The sequence below is a fragment of the Crocodylus porosus genome, unplaced genomic scaffold (genome assembly GCF_001723895.1).
Source record: "Crocodylus porosus isolate Cpor-Errol unplaced genomic scaffold, CroPor_comp1, whole genome shotgun sequence".
Lineage (NCBI taxonomy): Eukaryota > Metazoa > Chordata > Crocodylia > Crocodylidae > Crocodylus > Crocodylus porosus.
Window position 1 is genome coordinate 24,256,629 of NW_017728916.1, and position 16,656 is coordinate 24,273,284.

At 41.7% G+C, this 16,656-nt stretch overlaps 2 protein-coding genes across 2 annotated transcripts in view; one reads left to right on the top strand and one right to left on the bottom strand.

Annotated features, from left to right (window-relative positions):
• The first annotated feature begins 760 nt into the window (after positions 1 to 760).
• Positions 761 to 4,753, top strand: LOC109311063 (SH3 domain-binding glutamic acid-rich-like protein 3). Its single transcript, XM_019536492.1, has 3 exons — positions 761 to 854; positions 1,032 to 1,199; positions 2,493 to 4,753. The coding sequence occupies exons 1-3, from the start codon at positions 807 to 809 to the stop codon at positions 2,592 to 2,594; spliced, it is 318 nt and encodes a 105-aa protein (XP_019392037.1). The 5' UTR covers positions 761 to 806; the 3' UTR covers positions 2,595 to 4,753.
• A 1,930-nt stretch (positions 4,754 to 6,683) lies between these two features.
• The window catches only part of SH3BGRL (SH3 domain binding glutamate rich protein like), a 48,491-nt gene continuing 38,518 nt past the window's right edge, over positions 6,684 to 16,656 (bottom strand). The window contains exons 3-4 of the mRNA XM_019536491.1: positions 14,826 to 14,906; positions 6,684 to 10,153 (exon numbers count right to left, since the gene is read on the bottom strand). Coding sequence (XP_019392036.1) covers positions 10,121 to 10,153; positions 14,826 to 14,906 — 114 coding nt within the window. The 3' untranslated portion in view covers positions 6,684 to 10,120. The remainder of the gene's footprint in view (positions 10,154 to 14,825; positions 14,907 to 16,656) is intronic.

The following is a 16,656-nucleotide window of genomic DNA, read 5'->3' on the forward strand; positions in this document are numbered from 1 at the left end:
GAACACCATGTGTCCCCAGAGGCTAGGGGGCCCCAGTGAGCTCCTGCAGGCAGCGGCAGCGATGCTGTTGGTGGTAGGAGCATGGCAGCGCCAACAGGTGAGCTCCTGCAGGCAGCTGCAGTGCTGTCAGTGGTGGAGCGCTGACCGGCAGTCAAGGACCACCTGCCAATGACCACCTGCAGACGCCACCAGCAATTATGGTCCCCCTTCAGATGTCACTGGCCGTGTTGATGGTGGGGGAGGGTGCCTTTTTGCAGGTGATGCACCATCATGCGCAGCAAGTGCGGGTGCACAGTGCACCCGCATGCACCCCCTACACATCACCAGTGCTTGAAGGGAAGATGGAGGTGGGCTCTTCTCTGTGGCTGTAGGGGGCAGAACTAGGAGTAAGGGGCTGAAGCTACAACAGGGGCAAGGCAGGCTGGAGATCAGGGGACACTTTGGGGCTCTGAGGGTGGGCAGGCTGCCTGGCAGCCGTGGACCCTCCACCCCTGGCAGCTTTCAGGAGCGGGCTGCGGGGCTCAGTCAGGCAGCGCTGGTCCTGGTCCTGGTCCTGGTCCTGCCCTAGCACGGCCCGGGCTGTATGAGGAGGCCCAGGAGCGGGGGGGCAGCAGCCCGCCCAGCCCTGACCTCGCCTGCGGCTCCACAAATAGCAGCCCCTAGTCAAGGCGCAGGGAGGCCGGGCTGGGTTTCCAGGCGGGGGGGCGGGGCTGGCACTGATTGACAGCCCTCCCCGTCCAATCCGCTTCCCCCGCCAGGTTACAGTTGGTCGCCGTAGCAACCGCCAGGGGAGCTGCGCGCGCGCCATGGGCACCATCCGGGTCTATTACACCAGCGTCAGCGGCTCCCGGGAGGTGAGCGGGGCGCCCCCGTCGCCAGCCTGTCACGCGCTGTGCCACGGACCCGGCCCCGCCCCGCCCCCCGCGCTGGTTCCGCTAAAGGCTGCGTAGGGCCGGGAGTGGGGGCGAGAGGTGGCGGGGGCGCGCACGCGCAGTGGGTCCCGCGGACCCGGCTCACGGGCCCCCCCGCAGGTGAAGCAGCGCCAGGCCGAGGTGCTGCGCATCCTGGACGGGAACAGGCTGAAGTACGAGCTCATCGACGTGTCGGTCAGCGAGCGCCTGCTCCAGGAGATGCGTGACAAGGCGGGAGACCCCGACGCCGTCCCGCCGCAGATCTGCAACGGCGAGGACTACTGCGGAGTAAGACGCCGGGGCCGCCTGGGCTCTGCTCCTGGGCGCACCCCATGGGCTGAACACAGGAGAGAAACGCCTCTGCTTGTTCACATCCAGGATGAAATGTTGCAGATATAATAGCTGAATCTAAACACATACATGGTACAACCTCTCAAGGTCCCAGAAGAAACTCAAGTACACTGTTGACCATCTCTAATCCCACTTTTGCTTTCATTAGCTAGGAAACCCGAGATCAGGTGGAGTTTTATTTCTCTTGCTCAAACACACTTCCATGCTCAGCCCTCCATTAAACCCTTTTTGACTTGAGCATCCTCTGACATCCCAACTCTGAAGGCAAGATTGTCACCCTTTTTTGGAAACCACCTAAGGCTTCTTATGAAAATTCCAGTCATCCGTTTGTTACCAGTAAGCTATATGACAAGGTATGATCAGGCATACAGATTGTAGCCTTTTTTAGGGATACCATTTTATTTTCATAATTGGGATGTCAGAGAATGAATGTACTTTGCACAAGGCCAAAAATGGTTCAGCAGATGGCTGTAGCTGCAAGTGTTTTGGGTGGGAACATATAGGGCAAAATAAATTCTGGGTCTACCCAATCTCAGGTTTCATAGCTAATAAAAACAAAATTGGGATTTGAGATGGCTAATCTTGTATTTACATTTCTGTCCTTGACCATGACATGTTATTACACACAAATGTGCAATTATACATCATATACATCCATCTTGGACATGAACAAGCTAAAACATAGATGAGGCATATATTTTATCTCTGGATCGTCTCCTGTAGTTAGTTTATATTGTGCATGCCTCCTCTGCCTACTGGGGCTAACTGTTTCACCAAGAGCTGCCACTGCAGGCATGATTCTATGCATCGCAAACTTCTGTGAGCTGAAGCTCACTCCATTAGAGGTCATGAAGTGTGCTTTGGGGTATGGAAACTTATGACACCCCTGCTCTGTACTTTAGTTCTTACAGTGGATGGTTGCAGCTCTGGTTCCAGTCTGTTTACCTTTCCACTCATGAAACTATTTAGCAATGGGGACTATTCTGCTGTCATTTAGATGTGCAAAACTCCCAGCCTGTTCACTGGCACTGTACAACTGACTTGTTTGGTCTGAAGTGCTTAGTAACTGATGGTCTTGAGATACTAAACCAAACAAAACACAGTTTTTCATACACTCACACAGTGCAGGTGAAATTCAGGGTCCACCAAATCTCAGGTTTCATAGATAGTGAAGCCATAATTGGGATTTGAGATTGCTAATAATGTATTTATATATATATATTTTTTTAGGACTTTGAGATGTTATATGAAGCAACTGAAAATGAAGAAGTTTCTAAGTTCTTAAAGATGACATCAATAGACAAGACTGTTAGAGAGGAAATTGCTATCTGACAGCTGGTTCTGGAACCGAGTTGCTTCAGATGCCAAATTTACTAATATATTTATTCCTTTCTGGTTTCATTAATTATTCAGGGTAAATCCAATGATTTTTTTTAATTTAATTTTTAGTATTACAGTATAGCTGGTGCAAGTCCTTTATGATAGAGTAGACACAAGAAAGCTAGAGGCCTTTAGCACATTGTACATCTTTCATTCCGAAAGTCAGTTTACAATGTTTTCCATATTTTTCAAAAAACCTCTCAAATAAAATAATTCCTACTTGTCATCTTTAGATCTTTGTTAATCTTTTAATCTTAACAACACTAGGCCACCAAGAATGATCAGCGTACTGTCTAAACAGCTTTATTTCCCAAGACGCTTACTTAAAAGCAAGTAATTAGTATTTTAAGTACCCATTAATTTTTAAGAAGTGGATTTTTCTTGAGATAGAACTTTCCTAGCCATCCATAGGCTTTATACAGAAATCCTCCCCTGCCCCCAACAGAATTATCGTAACAGGTGCATTACTGTCCTAGGAGCTACTTTTCTTGGAAACTTACTGTTCTCAATGGGGTACATAGAGCTCCATATTTTAATAAATGTTCGAGGCAGGCTTTTTGGGGGAGGACCAGATCCTCCATTTACAAGTCACTTTTACGTGAATGAACTCAGCTCCTAAAAATATGAATTTTAAACATCAGCATAGGGTTTCCTTAAATTGTTGCCACACGTATGTATTCCCTCTTTAAGTTAGGGATGGCAAATCACATAACGCCTCAGCTAAGTGAGAAAAATAGCCCATAGTGAAATTAAGCACATTATTAAGAAAAGCCGTAAGGGATAGAAGAAAAAAAAAATCAAATACATTTTTTCAATGACTTTTTGAGAAGTAACATTATAAAGTGATAGGGGTCCCTATATGGGACAGTACTACATTCATTGCAGATACTGTCACTCCTTGAAAAAGTGCAATGATCCTTTCCCCCAGCACAGGACCAACACTGGTGACCACTGCAGGCACCCGGAAGAAGCTTGGAGATAGTAATATTACCCTCACGCTAGCCTTACAGAATCTTCTCTCTGAGGGCAAGTATTTTAAAGTTTATTATTTGAGTAGAATACACGAGCACAAGGGACAGGTTTCTTCTCATGTCTGCCTTTACACCTACAACACAGAACTGGTGGACCCTGAAGTTCAATAGTCTTGGTACTGAATCTTTGCAGACAGCTTTTCCAGCAAGTGTCTTATCTCGATGTTAAGACTTTTACACAATAAAATACAACCCCCTTCCCTGCCCATAACACCCTGCCCCCAGCTTCTCCCCAGTTTATTGGAAAGCAATTTGTATTCCTCAGGTTAAATTATATTGAAGATAAGGTAAGGCTACAGTTTTCAGAAGTTATCAAGAAAAGTTAAACTGCATTGCCCCATAGACTTTAATACATATTGCTAACTCATAATAAAACTATAAACTAGTTTTCTTTCCTAAGTTAATTGAGAACACGCCTTCTTAACTCAAGTCTTGGCCATACACAAAAGTCCTTAGCATATGGTTGATTTTACTTCTGGTTGCCCAAATTGGGAGCTGCAAACATGACCCCAAGCTTCTCTAACCCTTAATTTCTAGCAAGAACTCTATACTAAACATGTAGTGAATTTGCAACACACCTAATGTTTACTGTATGTTATACTTCAATATTATGGTCCATTTCCAAGTACATTACTCAAGAATGCATGAATATTTAATGAGACTAAGATGCTTCAAGTAACAAAAAGTAAAAGTTTAAAAATATGAAAAGAAAAATAAGTAACATTCCTTGTGTATCAGTAGAAAAAGTTTATTATTACAGTGTGCACCACTGTAACCTGCAACAGCAAGTAAACATTAAATGCAAGCATGCAATTATTACAGATTTTTGGAATTTGTTTATTTAAGAGCTTTGCATTACTGAATAACAATATTCTTTGCCTTTAAGACTACTTTTTAAAACAGTCAATAAAACATTAAAATGATTCTGTATTACACATGTGAAACATATTAGGAAAAGGCAAACATGTTTTCTTGTCAGGACAAACTCCATTAAAAGTTACTTTCCCCATAACGGACCTTATGGACCACTTTAGAAAAAACACCAAATCATAGCAAAAGCAAGAGTGGAAGATAAAAAAATGCTAATTGAACAAAAATTTAAAAGACATGATAACTGTTCCCAGTTGTGCTTTATCCCATTTAGACATAAGGAAAAAATCATCCTATAACCAGGCAAGTAAATATTCCCTCTTCTCATTCATGAACCATTCATTAATAAGGTTAACAAAACATAGCTTTATTTCAGAGCACTTAAATGTAATCTGAAATTCTGGTGAGTCCCAATACAGTCCAACTTAGGACTGGGAATTCACCTCCGTGCTCTTTATTCTTCAAGTAGAAAGGTTGCTAGCTGGTGTAATAACTCAGTTTGGAAAGCTTGTAGATCTTCTAAGGACTATCATCTGTTATACCAGATCATGAGACACAAATATAGTTAATTAGGACCCAATCCTGCAACCTCACTTTTGTAGCAGTGCTTTATAAGCAAGGGTTATTCTTCATAGATTTTCAGATTTCATAGACATTTGGGGCTGGAAGAGACCTCATGAGATCATTGGGTCTAGTCCTCCTGCCATAAGCGGGAAGTCAGCTGGGATCAAGTGACCCCAGCAAGAAGTAAATCCAGCTGTTTTTTGAAGGAGTCCAGAGTAGGTGCTTGCACCACCTAAATCGGCCTTCCTGGAGTTTATGGCCATTAAACCTTGTTATCCCTTATTAGCTTTAAAAAAGGCCCAATAAGGGATAACAAATAAAGATGGCAAGACCAGGCCCTTAATGTATTGTTTCCAGGTCCTACCGTGGACATTTTATTTTAAAACATCTTATATAAAATATAAAACTTCCAGCAGATTAATGTTAGTAATTTCTGTTCCAACAACTTAGCATCACTGTAGCAATCCCTACCTTACAAAAATGAACTTTATTTTAACTGAATGCGTGGCAAAACATATCCCCCACTTGCAGCCAGTATTAAAGACACTGCTCTGCTGTGGACAGGGTCAATCAAATGCATTACCCATACTGGCAAAGTAGGTGAGGTTGTCCTAAGCAGACTTTATAATAAGAGGTGCTGAAGCTGATTTTTTTTTTTTTTTTTTTTTTTAAATCAACACCAGCTAGACATTTGGGTTTGAGTAGGAAGTAGGGATATGGGTGAGGAAGCAGAGTCAATCCCCATTTTCCTCATAGTTATATCCCGAGACAAATATATTTTAATTTCAACAGAAAAGGGATTTTGCAAAGCAGTTTGAACAGACAAAAATGCTTGTGCCATGTTTTGTGGATGTTACAGATATTACAATTAAAAAAAACAAAAAAAAAAAAACACCACCAACAAAAACCACACAGCCTTTTTTGGTCGAAAGACTCCACATCTGTTTTGCAAGACAGAAGGAATAGATTTTTCCCCTCTACCCCCAACTACTGAAAATAGCCAACCAAAGAGTCAAACTAACATCATGGAAAAGCATTCTGAAACAATTTTTTGGAATGATATACCAGTGGTTAGTAAGCAGCAGTTTGAGGTCTCATTGCCTTGCCTTTACATAGGACAAAAAGAGGGGAAAAGAAAAAAAATGAAGTCTTCTTACACTGCAGTACCCAGGTTTAATCTAAAATCATTATATGAACCACAAAATGTCTGAACAGAGAACACAGTATATATTTACTTCCTGATGCATGCAAGAAATTTGAATACATTAATTCAAGTTTTAAGTATTCCTCACAACAAGAACAGACCCGCTTAGAAGGTTTTTCAGTTTGCGTTCATGCCTTGTCCCCCTGACACATGATATAATTCAGTCCCTGTCTTAGCACTGTTTCCTTAGGAATGCCAGTACAGTTTGAGTGTTACCATATGGCAGAGCTGGGGGACAGAAAGGGGGAACTGCTGTAACGTTCTTAAACTTAGCCACTTCCTTGAAGATCAGAAATAGGGATGACCTTGTTTCAAACGTGTTCCATCAGCTCAGTGATGCAATTTGGCAGTCAGTCAATTACAACTTCTTTAAGATAAATGCACGCAATTCAGAGAAGTCACACCATACTTTCCTTGCACAGGATAAGGGCAAGGCAGCAGTATAGTGACTTGTGTCGAATTCTGCTTTCTTCACAAAACTCCCTGCAATATTCGGTTCCTCAAAACCAGTCTACTGGGCTTAGGCACAGAGAAGAGACTGCCAATAACAAAAGACTGTCTTAGTTTAGAAAGACTATAAGTCATGCTTGATTATTAAAAGGCAAACACTAGATTTAAAATACATATGTGTGTGTACAATATATATATGCCAGATCATTTGTCATATCTCCCGCTAAAAAGAAAGCACAATATGATCGATATTAATCCTCATCATTAGGCAACTATTTTTGTATATGTTGTTGCAACACAAAAGCTAGGACAAAAGCATTTGTAAGCATGAGCTACAAAATGTGTATTCCTAGGCTCCCAAATTAGAAGAAACAGAACATGAACTAAACGCTATTTTTACTTGCTAGGTCACTAACTCCATTTCAGGCTTGATCTTGCCACAGTGAAATTCATGAAAATACTGCCATGGAGTTCTGTGGGAGAACTATTCTCTCAAAAGTGAAATGAACAGCATTTCTCTTTCAGTGTTTTAAGTATTGATGAAATCACTATTTGTAGCGGGGTAACAGAGTACTAAGCAAATGTGTTGGCAACAAGAAAACAGTTACTCTGTTTTAGACTATAATTTGAAAGTTAAATCTTTGCTCTTATCTTGTTATGAATTTTGGATCTTAAAAGTATACACTCTCCAGAAACGCTGCATTTTACTGCATCATTTTAAGTAACTGGATGACAGTGAGATGGTTCAAATTATCATCTGCATATAATTCTACAAGGTTTTGTTGATCTATGCCACCTGTTTCTGTATTTTTATTAAGCGCGCGTGAGGGAGAGGGAGAGGGAGAGGGAGAGGGAGAGGGAGAGATGCTGTTAGGGAAAGTACAGACATCCAGACTCCGGCGACAAACTGTCCTGAAAGCAATTTAGACCTGGTTGTTCCCAGGTTATTTTTCTCCCAGATCAGCCATTTTTGCTCCAAGAGAAAAAGCCCAAATGTCCTCACACTGACATTTAGTTTCTACTGGGAGAACTGTAATCCTTCTGAGACTAAGTATAGACATTAAAAAAGCCCACAAGCAGAATCAATTCAATCTACGTGGGTTTCTCTAAAATGTGTAGGTTGGATTGGGAGTGAACAAAACTCGCATCTACCCTTCAAATGGGGAAAGCAGGTATTTGCCTGCATTGGCCAAGGCCAGAAGGTAGGGGGTGCTCCCACATACCTCCCAGCCTGCTGGACATTGCCAAGGGCAGCCAACCATAGCTGAACAGGGGCCATCTCTGATTGGCTGCCCAGCACATGCCCCCAACACCTTGCTGTCAGCCTCAGGGAAGAGAGAGCCAGCACAGAATCCAGGCAGCAGGGGGAAAGAGAGAGAAAGCAGAGGTTCCTGCAGCATGGCCCCACTCCGCCCCCACCAACACCCAGCCAGAACAGCTGCAGGAAACTGCATGGACAGGGCTTTCTCCCATTGCTGTCCTTGCCTGGCTGGTCTGACCAGCTGGCTAGGATGCATAGCCCCTTCCCCACAAAAGTTGATGCCTCTGAGTGGTGCGAGGGAACTGAATCCTTCCCCTGCTCCCCTTCCTTATCCCCCCAACTCCACAGCCTTCACTCTCCTGCCCCCCTTCCCCCCCAGCTGACAAGTGCAGGCAGGACATAGGACTGGGGGGGTAGTGACTTTGCTGCCTCAGCTCCGTGACAGCCTGGGGGCAGGGCTGGCCCAGCTCAGCCAGAGCAGATGAGTGCAAGCAGAGGCTGCCTGCCAGCTCATCCTGCAAGGGAGGGGGGTGAGGTTTAGCAGGCCACAAGGCATCCTGGGATGCCACGGGAATTCAACCTGAGTCAGGAGGGGATCTAGGACAGAAGTTAAACCAGGTTCCACCATTTTTAAACCAGTCTACATGCACTAAGCTTCTGTCCTGGTACAGATTTAGACCCTTTTCCAATCACTTATACCAGTTTGTAATTTGTGTACCTAGCCTGAATGTCTCTACTTGGGCTATGCTAGGTAATTTATCTAGCATAGCCTTAGAATACTTTTCCAACCAATGTAAGGTCTGTGGTACCACTTTCAACTACTATTGATGCATTTGGAAAGTATAAGTGCAGACAGGTGGATGTGAAGTTTACGTTCTTAAATAGGGTTTTGTGATTCTGCAGAGTATGACCACAAAAATACTGGGTATGTGAATGTCTCTTGGCTGATTATCTGAGGTATGCCAGAGGCATGGAACAGGTTAAATGTTGCACACAGTGAGTTCATCAATACATGATGCTGTTCTTTAATAGGATTCAAATTCCAACAACAGAGTGGCAATGTCATGGCAATACAAAATCCACTTTTACATTTTGAAAGATAAAGCCTTCTTCAATTACAACAGTCCTTACTACCCAAACACTTACTTTTTTGTTCTTGTGTGAATTACTGTATTACACCTGGTGATCATTTGAATGTGCACCCAAATGTCTAGAGCTATAAGCTTTGTGAAATGGTACTTTTGAGGAGTATTACATTAAAGGCTTCAACTCTTACAACATATAAGAAAGTGCCATTTCTGGCCCTTTTGGCTTCTTTGCAACACTTCCTAGGAATTAGAGGATATTTCACTGAGGTGCACTAAATCTTGCACAGAAACATGTAATCAAGTCATGGATTAGGCAACTTATTGGTGAACTTGCTAGTCAAAATGCTATTCATTGCTCCAATCTTTATTTTGTGGAAAGGGCCCACATTGGTCACTTAAATGAAGTACATGGCAACATTTTTTAGATCTGTACAGTGTGCCACAATACAATTTAAAATATCCATCCTACAAAAAGAAAATACATCTAAGAGCTTAGGAAGGTTACTATACTACACATCTACAATTTAAATTTTCAACCACAGTTTAAAAAGACATTGAAAAATTACTGTATTCATATATTGTTCAGTAACATTTTTGAGGCAATTCAGGCACTAGAGTTATCAGATAAGATTATGTTTGGTGTTCCTTTTCCCTGTTTTTAAATAGTTGGATCACTGGGTATAATTGTATCCCTATTTTCATATTAAAATCAGGTTTTCCCCTTAAATTTGCACAAAATGGACACCATTGCCAAGACCTGATTTTTAAACCACTTTAAACCAATTGCTTCATTTTGTTATACCTCCAACTTTGTAATAGCGTATTCCATGCTCTTTACCCAAATTTTCACATTTTTCTTGTATTCAAAATTTATGTCAATATCGTGGATGCCGCAAGCATCAATCAAAATATTAGAAATTATATCCATTTTTCTTGAAGCAGAAACAATTTTACTATTTTATAAAAAGCCGTGAAAATTCCCTTTACAGAACATTTAAGGCAGTTGATGTTCATGCTTGCTGCTTTGCCAGTGCTTCAGCTTCCTGAAACAATAAAATAAGAATTAAATGTTAGTATTTTATCAGAGGTTACAACCCATACTTTTTTATATAATGGATGCAGGTAAAAACAGTTGGAAGGATTGAAGAGGGCCTAGTTCAGGGGCTTCTGTCCAGTACATACGCCCTATTAAATCAGGGGTCAACAACATTTTTGGGCAGAGTACCAAACCCACCCCCCCCAAAATCCACTCTGAACCTTGATTTGTAAGAAATTGGCATGCCGGGGCAGATGGTGAGGAAGCTGTGAGGGACCTGATCCTTGTGGCAGTGCAGCTCCAGCCCTTCCCTAATGCACGCGTGCCAAGCAAAATGAGCATGGCACACATACCAGGGGTTGCCTACCCCTACTAAAGATGTTCCCAGAAAATTAAATAGGTACATTTTATATAACTACATACTAGGTGTGGATATCTGTACTGCAATAAAAAATCCTAGTAATACATGGCCAAAAAATTAGCAGCACTAAGCTTTTAAGTCAAACAAAGATCTTCCAGCAACTTAAATTGCCCTAAATTACTACAGGTCCAATCTTGTAAAGTTCCAGGTATCCTCAATTTCTACTAAACTGAAATAGAAGTTACAAGTATTCATAGTCTCTTGACTAGCTGCTAGCTATGGTGCTTTGCAGACCATGGTCAAACAGGTGAGGTCTGACCATGCAAGTATAAAATAAAAAAATGGTATGCAACTACATTTTGCAGGGGGGGGGGGTTTGTATAATTCATGTCAGGTCACAAAACTATTAAAACAGTGTTTTAATAACAATCTAAAAAGATTACAAAGGCTTTCTGAGGTACAATGGTCAGCCAAGATGCTTAGGAAAACCTGTAGAAAAAAATTAAAGCAATTTCACTGTGGAAAAAAAAAAATACCAACAGATTTTTGGAGAAATTTTACCCATCTTCTAAAATTAATGTTAAAGATAGTGAGAAGAGGCTGGTTAACTATTACGCACTCTTCTAAAAAAGCCCAGCATTTAGTGTGCTGTGTGACTGTGAAATCTGGCCCCATTTTGATGTCAAAAGAACTGTTTCTATTAGACAAGTCCAGACTATCATATGCAATAGCAGTTGGGAGAGATCTTGGAGGGTCTAGTCCAAACCTCTGCTCAAGGCTCCTTTATCTAAACCATCCCATTTCTGAACAGTTGTAACTAGTTTACAAATTCACAAAATAAGTAAGTGGATAGTCTGAAAACATGGGATTTCTAGTAAGCCAAAAAAACATTTTTCAGATAAAGAGATGGGCCAAAGTGAATGACCTCTACCCGAGGAGGAAGGAGGAGCACTCCACACATCTCCATTAATTTGTATTTGGTGGGTCACTCAGACAAATGGCAAAAAGACCATCTCATCTTGCAGCTTCCAAGTCATAGAGTGTGGGAATACCATAGCTCCAACCACTGACTCGGGTCTACAAAAAATTGAGGGAGTGCATTCTGCTACAATGGCCACATGTTACAGGCAAAAAGGTACACATCAATTATCCAGTGACATGAGTTACTCAAGCAGTGCACTCACACAAAAAGATATTTTTATGAAGAAAGCAGAGAGGAAGGTGTGACACTAGTAAAGATGGGCAATGAAGCAAAGAAGGAAAGTGATGGGCCATGTTTTCTATAGGGCAGGGTTACTTGTACTGCAGTGCAGAGCAAAGTGAGATTCTTGCCCCTTCCAATCAAGTCCCCATAGCCAAACAGGCTACAGGAATGAAATCTAGCCTCTCTTCTCAGAGGGTAAAAAGTACCAAAAACAGGGTTTTATAAGGGAGGGCAAGCTACTTCACAGCAGCCGTCTTGGGAAAAAAGGAAAGAAAAGTATCCCAAAGCTCCCTCCATAGTAAACATACTGATCCATTTCTCCTACAGACATTATCAATTCCTTATTTCTAAATCCAATTCTGCAAGATGCTAAGGAGGTATGATATTCTTTCCTTTCAAATCCTTCCTTAGAACATTCCCATTAGGACAGTCATTGAGCATACTGTCAGTTATTTATGTCTAGCTGTAAGCTTTAACTCACCACTCTGTATATTTAAGAGACTTGAACCCCTGGAAGTCTGGTTAATTACAGTATTTATCAAGTGGGTTTTGTTTGACTTATTTCTGGTTCCTGTAGAGAGCACTAAACAAATCACTGATGCTCAATAAATACCTGTTTGTATTTCCACTATCATTTCTGGAGTTTGGCTCCAACTTCTAGTCCATCACACATTTTCCAGACACCTCATAAAACCTTACAGTGTGCTGTCAGTGTGCATCTCCTCAGCATATACAGGCAGTCCTCAACTTACAACGTTTGGAGTTACGACGTTTCGCACTTACAATGTTTATAAATTGACACCCTCTTTCAACATTATGACTTCGGTTTAGACTTTACAATGCTTGATCTGACACCATGCCATGCCAGCGAACAAGTCTGCTGTGTCGCCTTGGACGCTGCCTTTAAGAAAGTAAACAAGATTCCAGAAATACCTGCAGCGAAGACTCCTGAGAGGACTCCAGCCAAGAACCTTTCAAAAAGTCCAGCAAAGTCACCTCAAAGAAGTCTTTCCAAATCAATATGATTGCTATTTACAATGTAAATACATTAATGTAGTTATATTACTCATCTATAATTGATAGAGTACAAAATTCTGGGTTATTTTTGGTGAAAATAAGGTATCGGGCCTTGGTTCAGTAACCAATCCCCATTTATAACACTGTTTCTTATTGGGGTGGGGGAAAATCGGTTCCAAGTTACATTTCAACTTAAGACGCAGTTTTTAGGAACCAATTCTGTCCTAAGTCCAAGGACTGCCGGCAACGTGCAACTTGGGCCAATATCCATCTCCTTCCATTTTACTGAATTCTGTTCACAGGAATTAATTACACAGATAGCTGTCAGAAAATACAGCCAAGCTGCAAGGAGCAATTCTCTACCTGCAATGTGCTCAAACCCAAGATGTTTTGAAATAAGCTTTGCCTTCAAGCCAACAGTCAGTTTGATTTGCTAACATTTAGTGATAGCCCAATTGCCAAGTCAGGCTAACAGCAAAACTTTTGGCAAGTCAGAGAGATTAGACTTGTAATCAACACTCCCTTGAACCTTAAAAGGCAGCGTAAGGGTTAAAAACTAAAAGTCTGTTTCTCTTTAAGTGATCTTTTCCTTGTAGTATAGTACAGTAACAAACAGCTATACTGACAAGGGGAACCATTTTTCCCCACAACTGCATCCAAGTATTTGTTTTGTTGCTTTGAAACTGGAGTTAGGTTAGGTTTAGGAAGGAAAGTACCAAAGAAAAAAACAGGCCTTATTTATCACTGGTGTACCTCCATTAATATCAATTCAGTTAGCCCAGGGCAAGAATCTGGTCCTCAGGCTTGAGTTAGTCCAACTTGCAACTCTTAATAAGAATTGATCATGAACTACTTTTAACTCAGGCCCTTGAGTAATATGTGCAAAATAGAGCATTTCAGGTTTCCTTACAAAGTTTAAGGTGGCATGTTTACCCACAGGAATGAGAAGACTGGAGGTGACTCAGGGCTCCTAAGACCCTCAAGTGAAATGCATAAAACATTCCTGTCCTGTTCTATCAAAATCAAAAGGCAGAATTCCACTTTGGTGCATCCGTCTTACAGCAATCAAGTGTATAACTGTTAAAAAGAATGCACAGCTTCATACAGAGGAAAAAAAAAGAAAATCTTTTTAATGATATTAACTTTATCCGTGACAAGTCTCTTGCAAAACCCACTGGCAAGACGCATTAAAAAAAAATATTTGTCAACAGAATTGTTTAATTTTCAAATGTAATCCATTTCCATTTATTTTAGTGTCTTTTCACCAGGCTTTCCAGTGAAAGGCATTAGAACACAGTTTTCAGAGCAGCACAGAGGGGGTTTTTGATATCCAGGGGTCAAAAAAACTTGGGGGGGGAAAAAACAAACAAAAAAAAAAACAAAAACAGAGCAGCACACACGGTGGCACCACACACCACTTGAAGCTGGAGGCTGGCCAGCCAGAGCCACGCCAGAGCCACACTCTACTGCTGGCCAAGCTCCGTGCAGCAGAATCTCTGTTATTGCAGCTCCGGGAAGCCCCCAGGACCCACGGTATGGCATCTGGCCCCAGCCTCCCCTACTGCACCTGGAGTAAGCACCTGTCAGTACACGTGTGACACAGGCTTTCCCCCTGGACAACTGCCAGCAGCACAAGGTGCACTGCCACTAGCTGTCCCCAGGGAATCAAACGTCCACGCACATCTGGATGCTGCCTTAGGTGCTAAACAAAACAACAGCCAAGGCCACGAGGAAACCAATACCACTAAAGGACCTGATCAGCCTGCTATTGATATTGGCGGAAGACTTTCTAATAATGTAAATAGCAGTAGGATTGATCCTACAGTGAAAATACCAAGATAGTATCAACTACTGCAGTTATAGATTAATGCACTAAATTGGAACAAGCCTTTTGGGGAATGCAAAATCCACCAGATAAATGGACATATGACAGTATATACCATCAAAGTCTGAAAGCAGAAGTCATTGAAGGGAAAATGTATTCCTGATCCACAGAAATACATACCTGTGAAAAAACACACAGTGACAGACATTACTTGGTACACAAAAGTCGTATATGCTGGTCTGAAATACAATTCACCTACCCAACATACTCACCTTTGAACCTGGTGGTGCAGTCAAGCCTAAAAAAGCATACACTGCATTATTCTCTCTTGCCTCAAAGAAAGCTTCATAATCCTACAGTCAGAAAAAGAGAAAGATCATGAGCTAACTAAAAAGTGTAAGAAGTCTATTTAATACAGATTACCCAAGCAAGGGCTGACTGGGGCTCATATAGTCTAAAACAAAATCAGCAGACCTGCTCAGATCCATTGCACTCAAATGTTTTAAATGAAAACAATAACAAAAAAACACAACAGACACACAACACCCACCCACAAAAACAGATTTTGAAAAAAGTACCAGAAGTGGTAAATTTCAGTATCCATGGCAACCAGTAAACTAGAATGGACTGAACCCCCTAATTTATTCTAAATCAGATGAGATGCCAGTTGTTACCTCCAATCTGGAACTGATTCAGAACTGATGCTTAAAAAAAAAAAAAAAAAGCTGCACTCTTACATTACTAATTCATAGCCTTACTATTATATTAGCATTGTATTTAATGATTTAGTGCAAATGAATATGTCAAAGAAATATTCTTCACAGTAAGAGGCTGGCATCTGTATTTACTCATTGCATGCATACATCCAGATAATCGTAATTTGTGCCTAAGACTGGTAAACAGTATAGGCCTCAGCCTCATGTTGGATGCTCTATTAAAGTTAGACGACAGCTACACACAGAGCAAGAACTGCAAAGGAAAAGGAAGCTAAGAAGGGTGGGACAAGTGCACATGTACTCTCTCTCCCTCTCCTTTTCCTGAGTTTTTCTAAGAGAAAAAACAGCCTTTTATCCTAGCACGCAGCTATCTGCATGTGTATCTGCTGTGTGCGGGAAAAAGATACAAAATGAAAGTGTGGCTTTGCTCAATGCTATCCAACTCAACCACAGAATGATTGTGCAAGACACCCATTGTTTGGATTACCACATCCACATCCCTAACTCATTTCCAAATTCACACTACAGACCCAGCTTGGGCTGTCTTTCTTCCTCTCCCTCCCTTTTCACTGACTATAACCCTGGTTTGTGCTCCTTCTTAACAGGCATTCTTCTGACACATGAAATCTTGGTCAAAACATGTAGCTAGAGAATGCCAATAACATGGAGCATGCTACGTTGTGGGCTGAAGTTACTGAGGGAGCTGCCATTAAGGGCAAGCTGCTTCACATGCCCACACACACACGGCCAAAAAAAGCATGCGAAATGAGCAAAGCCAGTGTGGTGGTCTCCAGGGGAATGTTGTGGTCAGGAGGCTCTCCAGAAGTTGACAAGACCAAAAGTACAAGTAACTGAGTTTAGGAAGGGGAGGGAGGGAGCCTGGAGTTCAAAGCGGTTTAGCTGTTGTTCAATTCAAATACTAACTCTCAGATTTTAGTTGAATTCATATGTACAGATTTTTCAAAAACACTCACATTCCTGATATCCAGTACCAATGACGCACTCTGGGCTTGTTGAACAAGGGTTCTGGCTAACCTGCTAGTGAATGGGCAAGTGCTCCAATTTCTAGCACCATTTCTAGGACAAGAATCTCTGCAGCAAAGCAAAGAGGGTACCATTTGCATGCCAGGGTACACATGCTCAAGATCTGTAATTGCGTCGGGGTCAGCAGAACTTACACTACACATTTGGTATGTGGAGGTACTAACTAAGGTAAAATAAGAAGGTAAAGAGTTCATGTTTATGATGAATCTGATAAAGATACCAAAGGAAGGATGGATGTACACTTAAGGTTTTCTTTTCCCTCAAGTTGAATTCAACTCAATTGGGAGATCCTAACCTAATTTTGTGCGTCTTTGATAAGACTTCCTGAAGCAGTACAACACTG